Source organism: Phocoena phocoena, chromosome 1 (genome assembly GCF_963924675.1).
Source record: "Phocoena phocoena chromosome 1, mPhoPho1.1, whole genome shotgun sequence".
NCBI lineage: Eukaryota > Metazoa > Chordata > Mammalia > Artiodactyla > Phocoenidae > Phocoena > Phocoena phocoena.
In genome coordinates, this window is record NC_089219.1 from 21,552,277 (window position 1) to 21,559,424 (window position 7,148).

Here is a 7,148-nt window from a genome sequence, read left to right on the forward strand (position 1 = left end):
CAGCAGCCCTTTCTCAAGAATGGGACTCCCAGTTGAAGTGGGGAGCATTGCTGGGCACAGACCCTTCTTCCAAGGGTGTCTCTGCAGTCTACCTGCAGTCCTTCCTGCTTTATGGAGGGCTTGCTTATTTCCAGAGTATAGGAGCCCTGTTGGGGTGGAGGAGCTACTCTGCTTCATAGCCTGTGAGACCTGAGGCCCTTGGGGGCCAGGGCGCTCAGTGAGAGGGTGTCAGTAGGTGGTGGGCGGAAGAAAGTGGGCCAGTTTGGGTGGCTCAGGCCCTCAGGGTACAATTCCTATTTGTTCCACCATGCATAGCGTTAGCGACGCACTGGGCTGTCACTTGGACAAGCAGCAGCTGGACTGTGCCAACTTCTCCAGCTGCCGTCCACACAATGTGTTCACCTTCCAGCAGGTAGTAGCCCGGCAGCTCACTCAACACAGGACAGAGCGCCAGCCACGCCCCTGCAGAGCACCAGCCCTTCTACCTCCTGTGTGCACACGCTAGCCACACACACACTGCGCAATGAGGTGACACAATGCTGTGGTTTCTGTGTCAGGCCTGGGGCCGGAATATCCCTTCTCCGACTGGGCTGCTCTCCATCAGCCTGGCGACTATCCCCTAGACCCCAGCAGGCAGAGGCTCCCTGCGAATGGAGTGACCCTGGGAGTGAGGGGTGCTCTCAGCAGTCCCCCAGGCCTTTTCAGTATGGGAGGAGGGAACACAAATATTGTCTCTAAGACAGCTAGGTCAGCCCGCAGGCCTGAAATCCCTACCAGAGCAGGGAGATAAGGAAGGGAGGAGGGAACACCCTTTACTGAGCACCTACTCTATGCCAGGTCTTGTTCTAGACATTCTACCTGCATTATCTCCCTGTGAAGTAGAGTCATTCTTCCTGTTAATAGGGATAGAGGCCAGAGAGTTCCAGAGACTCACCCAAGGTCACACAACTAGTGAATAAGTGAAAAACTGGGGTTTGGCCCAGGGTCTGCTTGAACCGATTAACACTGCTTTCTCCCCATAACCTTGACATTGGCCTCTAGACAAATCCTGACTACTCCATTTACTGACTGGGTAACCTTGAACAAGCTGCTTAAACTCCTTAAGCCTGTCTCCTCATCTGTAAAATGGCTATATTAATAAAATCTGTAATGTGATGAACTGAGACGAGGCATGAGGTGCCCATTGTATTGTGTCACTGAGCACCCTAAATGCACAGTAAGGTCAATCTCACTGTCCTTATTTTACAGATGGGGAAACTGAGGCCCAGGGAGGCTGAGTTACTTGTCCAAGAATATAGTGATTCATTGATAGTTGTTCCTTGGTATCTGTGGAGGATTGGTTCCAGGACCAATGAGAAAACTGGAGCACAGAGAGGCTAAATAACTTTTCCAAGATTACACAGCTTCTAAGTAGCTGTATTACTACTACAGCTTCTAGGGCTGCTATAAGAAATTATCACAAACTGGGTAGCTTAAAACAACAGAAATTTATTCTCTCACAGTTCCGGAGGCTAAAAGTCCAAAATTGAGGTGTCAAAAAGGCTCATTCCTTCCGGTGGCTATAGGGAGAATTTCCGTGCCTCTTTCCTACTTTCAGGTGGTCGCCAGCAATCCTTGTCATTCCTCGACTTGTAGATGCATCACTCTAATCTCTGCCTCTGTCTTCATATGTGTGTGTCTGTCGCTGTGTCCAAATTTTCTTCTTCTTAAAAGGACACCAGTCATACTGGATGTAGGGCCCACCCTAATCAGGGATGACCTCATCTTACCCTGATTACATCTGCAAAGACCTATTTCCAAATAAGGTCACATTCACAGGTTCCAGGTGGACATTTGGTGGGACACTACTGAACCCAGTACGGTACTAGAATGTGCATTTGTACTCAGGCAGTCTGGTTTCTGAGCCTGGGCTCTTAATCACTGGTTGCCCTGCTCCTCAGCAGGAATTTGAATATATAGTTGGCCCTTGAACGACACAGGTGGTTCCACTTATACAGGGATTTTTTTTTCCCCAATATAGTACCTGGATTTTCATTTTACAGATCTTTAATTGTGTGGGGAAAAGTTTGTGTTTGATTAGCGATCACAATCTATGGAATCAAAAGAGTTAGAGTCTGAATCCTGATTCTCTCCAAACTGTTTCCGTTCCTGCCCTCGTGTGAGTCATTTAACAAGTCCTTTGTTTATGAGGCAGAGAGAGCAGTACATGGGTTTTTTCCACTGTGCAGGGATTCAGAGCCCCTAACCCCTGCATTGTTCAAGGGTCAACTGTGTATATAATTCTCCCCCCTTTTCCTACGAAAGGTGGGATATCATATATGTTGCTCTGCACTTTGTTTTTTAAACTTAATATCCCTTCCAGATATCCTTTCCCAATCTGGACACACAGATCTCCCTTATTCTCTTTCTTAGTTGCATAGTATCCCATTTTACGGATAGACTGTTCACTTGTGCAAGTATATCCAAAGGATAAATTCCCAGATGTAGAATACCTGGACTCATTTGTAATTTTGATAGATTTTGCCAAAATGTCCTTTTGGGGACCTGTACCAATTTATATTTGCAGGTGTGAGAGTACGGTTTCCTTACAGAAATGCCCACAGAGTATCTTATTAAATTTTTGGATTTTTTGCCAGACTGATAAGAAATGGTATCCTAGTGTGGTTTTCCTGATTTTCATTTCTTTCGAGTGAGTTTGATCTTCTTTCTATATCTTTAAAAGCCATTTGTATTTACTTTTCTGCAAACTGTCAGTTCATATCTTATGCCTATTTCTACAGATCGTTGGCCCTTTTTTTTTTTTTTTTTTTTTTTTTTTGCGGTACGCAGGCCTCTCACTGTTGTGGCCTCTCCCGTTGCGGAGCACAGGCTCCGGATGCGCAGGCTCAGCAGCCATGGCTCACGGGCCCAGCCGCTCCACGGCATGTGGGATCTTCCCACACCGGGGCGCGAACCCTCATCCCCTGCATCGGCAGGCGGACTCCCAACCACTGCGCCACCAGGGAAGCCCTCGTTGGCCCTTTTAATGGACTTCTGGGAATTCTTTATAAATTAGAGAGATGACCCTTTATCTGTGATCTGAGATGCAAATATTTTCCTTTAGTCTGTCATTCATCCTATGACTTGATTTATATGAGTTTTCCATGAAACAGTTTTCAATTTTATATAGTTGACTTTATCAATCTTTTCTTTTTTATTTATTTATGTATTTAGGTTTTCTTTCTTTTTTCTTTTTTTTGGCTGCGTTGGGTATTCGTTGCTGCGCGTGGGCTTTCTCTAGTTGCGGCGAGCGGGGCCTGCTCTTCGTTGCGGTGCGCAGGCTTCTCGTAGTGGTGGCTTCTCTTGTCGCGGAGCATGGGCTCTAGGTGCGCGGGCTTCAGTACTTGTGGCGTGTGGGCTCAGCAGCTGTGGCGCGTGGGCTCTAGAGTGCAGGCTCAGTAGTTGTGGCGCTAGGGCGTAGTCGCTCCGCAGCATGTGGGATCTTCTCTGACCAGGGCTCAAACCCATGTCCCCTGCATTGGCAGGCAGATTCTTAACCACGGCGCCACCAGGGAAGTCCCTATCAATCTTTTCTAATGACTCTTTTTGAGTCATGGTTAGACTTTTCCCACTATGAGATTACAGATTCTCTCCCGTTTTCCTTTAGTGCTTTTATTTTAAATTTATTTATTTATGACAACAAAGTGGCACACAGGCTTAGTTGCTCCGCGACATGTGGGATCTTCCCGAACCAGGGCTCGAACCCGAACTCACGTCCCCTGCATTGGCAGGCGGATCCTTTTTTTTTGCGAAGGCAGCTCTGTAACTTTGTTGGAGAATCAGCAGTTAGTTCTCATCCACATTAACTGTCTGTAGATTTTTGAAAGTGGTGACAGGTACATAAGTAACCAACGTATAGAGCTTGTTTGGTGAATCTTCATCTTCATTCCGTTTTCTGGACAACCGCACACGGATACGTTATGGGACATTCCTTATTCCTTTGGCTCAGAAAGCTCTGTTGAGCCTGGTGTCAATGCGTACATCTGGAGTTCCCATCTCCTTCATGGCAAACTTCGGTATTTCTTTGAGTGCCCGAGGGGCACGCTTCTTGAAACCCACTCCGTGGATGCGCTTGTGAATGTTGATGGTGTATTCTCTGGTCACCACCTCGTTGATGGCGGACCGGCCCTTCTTCTTCCCGCCACCCTTCTTTGCGGGAGCCATCTTGCCTAGCCGGGGTTAGAAAGGAACGGCAGGTGGATTCTTAACCACTGTGCCGCCAGGGAAGTCCCAGTGCTTTTATTTTATTTTAATATTTTTTAACATTTAAATCTTTGGAGCTTATCCTAATGTTCCACGTGAGGTAGAGATCTCATTTTCCCCCCAGTAGGCTACCTAGTTGTCCTAGAACAATTTACTAGAGAGTCCATTCTCCACTTTGAGATGACACCTTTATCGAACACTGAATCCTCCTGTGCAGTTGTGTCTATTTCTGGACATTCTAGTCCAGCCCATTCCTTTGTCTCTTCCTGCAACCAAAGCAAGTTGTTTTAATTATTGAGGCTTTAAATATAATTATCTATAGTAGTATGGTTAATGGTGTCTTTTCTTTCTTCATAGTTTCCTGATATTCTTTTCTCTTCCCCCCCCCTTTTTTTTTTCTCCTGAGGGGTGGGGAACTGTAGGAGATTTCATGGGACTTATACTCCTGTAGGGGAACACACAATAAGCAATACCTGTCATTTGGCAGGGCCAAGAAAAAGATAATAAAGCAGATAAAAAGACAGAAGGCAAGTAGGAAGTAGTATTTAGATGGGCAGTGAGGGAAGCCCTTGGATGAGGTGGAGACATCTGAGTGAAGAGAGGGAGGCCACCTGGATACCTGGGGAAGACATTCCTAGCAGCACCAAGGGCAAATGCAAAGGCTTGAGGCAGAAGCATGCTTGGCAGGTTGAAAAACAGCAAGGCAGCCCGTGCAGCCAGAATAGAGCTCTCAGAGGGGAGAGTGGGAGGCGGTGAGGTAGCTCATGCAGGCCTTGCAGGTCACAGCAAGGACACTGGTTTTTCCTCTGGGCTAGGGAGCCATGGGAGGGGGTTGAGCATAAGAGTGACATGTTCTGACCTCCCTTTTATCAGGCTGGCTCAAGCTGCAGTGTGGAGAGCAGACTGCACCGCTGAGGGCAGAACAGGGGAAGGCAATAGGATTGGGGATGGGTGAATGAATTATAACGTGGTTTCCTTGTCAGTCTCTCCCTTTGCAAGGACCAGCACTGCGCTTATTCAGTGACACAGAGTAGGCATGGATAAACATTTGTGGGAGGAAGAAGGGAGAGAGGACAATAGGAGGAGGCAGGAGAGGCAGGGTCCCTTGGGGAATGGCTCTGCAAAGGCCACAGATAGTAGAGGGAGCAGAGGTGATGAGATCCAGCTCCTCAGCAGAGATGGAGACCAAGCAAATAATTACCTGTCGTTTGGTAGTGCCAAGAAAAAAATAATAAAGCAGATAAAAGGACAGAAGGCAAGTAGGAAGTAGTATTTAGATGGGCAGCAAGGGAAGGCCCTTGGATGAGGTGGAGACACCTGAGTGAAGGCAGAGAGGCCACCTGGATACCTGGGGAAGCTATGCTGTCTCCCACCTGGTGCCTGCCCAACCCAGGATCTGTGACCCCCATGTGCTGCCCAGACACAGCTGCTGAGGCCCCAGTGGGGGTGGGATCCAGCTGTGTGGAACAGGAGCCATGGGACTGTCAGGACTTTATGATGCTTCCGGCAGGATGGGCCTGGTAGCAGGGCAGGTAAACAAGAGACACCAAGCTGAGGGGTAGAAGAAAGAGGTTGGGCTTTGAAGTTTGCCCTGGCTTGGCCACTATCTCACATGTGACCTTAGGTAAAGAGCATCCATCCAGAAACCCCAGTTTGTGCCTCTGTAAAATGGGAACAGCATCTCCTGCGGGGCTGGCATGGGGTCTGAAGGAGGTAGGAGTCCAGTGCTACTCCTTGTCCAGCTCTTTGGGGTCTGAGTTTGGGGTGGGGGGAAGAGGTGAAGCGTGTCCAGAGGTGTGAGGGGGGAGTGTGGGGCTGTGTTTCTGGGACTTTCCTCGCTGAGGTCAGCGGCCCGAAATAGCCGCGCTTCAGTGAGCGCGTCGAGGTTTGGTCACTGGCTCTCTGCCCCGCCCGCTGCGGGCAGCCGTCCAGCCACAGCGCGGGCCCCTTCCGCTGTCACATCTCCCTGCAGGATGGCGAGAACCTGGCCAAACGCTCGGCGCTACGTGAACGCGACCTCAGGGTACTCCGATGAGCTGAGGCTGGCGCGGTTGCGGACGGCCTCGCCGAGGTCCACGGGCACGCCTTGCTGCGTTCCCTCGCCTTGGGTCCCACTGCATCTACTCCGACAGCAGTGGCTGTGAGTGCTGCCTGTCGTGGCGCCCGCCAATCAGGGAGCAGAGGCTGACTCCGGGCACGCCTCCCGTGACGTCAATCATCCGGCCCCCCGGAAGCCCCGCCCAGTGGCCTGGCCTGAGAAAGGCCTTGAAGGGCTGGTGGGTGGGGCCTCTAGAAGGATGAAAATAACACCTCTGTGAATCGCGCACTTTATAGCTGACCTGAGAAATACAGGCAGGTGAATAGTTTTATAAGTTTTAAAATATATTTGTTCACTCAGTCACTCGTCCACCCATCCGTCTGTCCATCCAGCTGTCCACCTATCTGTCCACCCACTCAACCAAAGCTATTGAACGCCTCTTGTGTGCCAGGCGCTGAGCTGGGTGCTGGCGGTAAATAACGATGAGTCCTGTGCTTGTGTTCAGAGAGCTCAAGTCTAGTGAGCAGGTCTGACAGTAACAAAATGCTTATACCAATCGTGCTGTTATTACAACCGTGATCAATTCTAGGAACATAAGGTACAGGCTGCTGGAATAACGGAGTGTTTAATTTAGACTGGGGGCTCAGGTCTCTGGAGAAGTTACATTCCAGCTGACTCCTGAAGCAACAAGAGTGTTCCAAGCAGAGGAAAGAGCTTGTGGACAGGCACTGAACTTGGCAGGCTCTTGGAGGGTTCTGGGAAGGGAAAAGAGGCCAGTATGGCTGGAAAAGAGTTGGGGGAGGGGAAGGAAGGTGAGATAAGACTCTGGAGATTTAGGGAAGCAGGTTATTAAAGACCTTGAAAGCCA

General features: G+C 49.3%; 1 protein-coding gene across 1 annotated transcript; it reads right to left on the reverse strand.

Moving 5' to 3' along the window:
- Nucleotides 1-3,825: 3,825 nt before the first annotated feature.
- Nucleotides 3,826-4,773, reverse strand: LOC136134041 (large ribosomal subunit protein eL31-like). Its single transcript, XM_065891483.1, is given in 2 exon segments — nt 3,826-4,242; nt 4,765-4,773. A coding segment is annotated over 1 exon segment (378 nt). The 5' UTR covers nt 4,204-4,242; nt 4,765-4,773.
- Between the last annotated feature and the right edge of the window lie 2,375 nt (nt 4,774-7,148).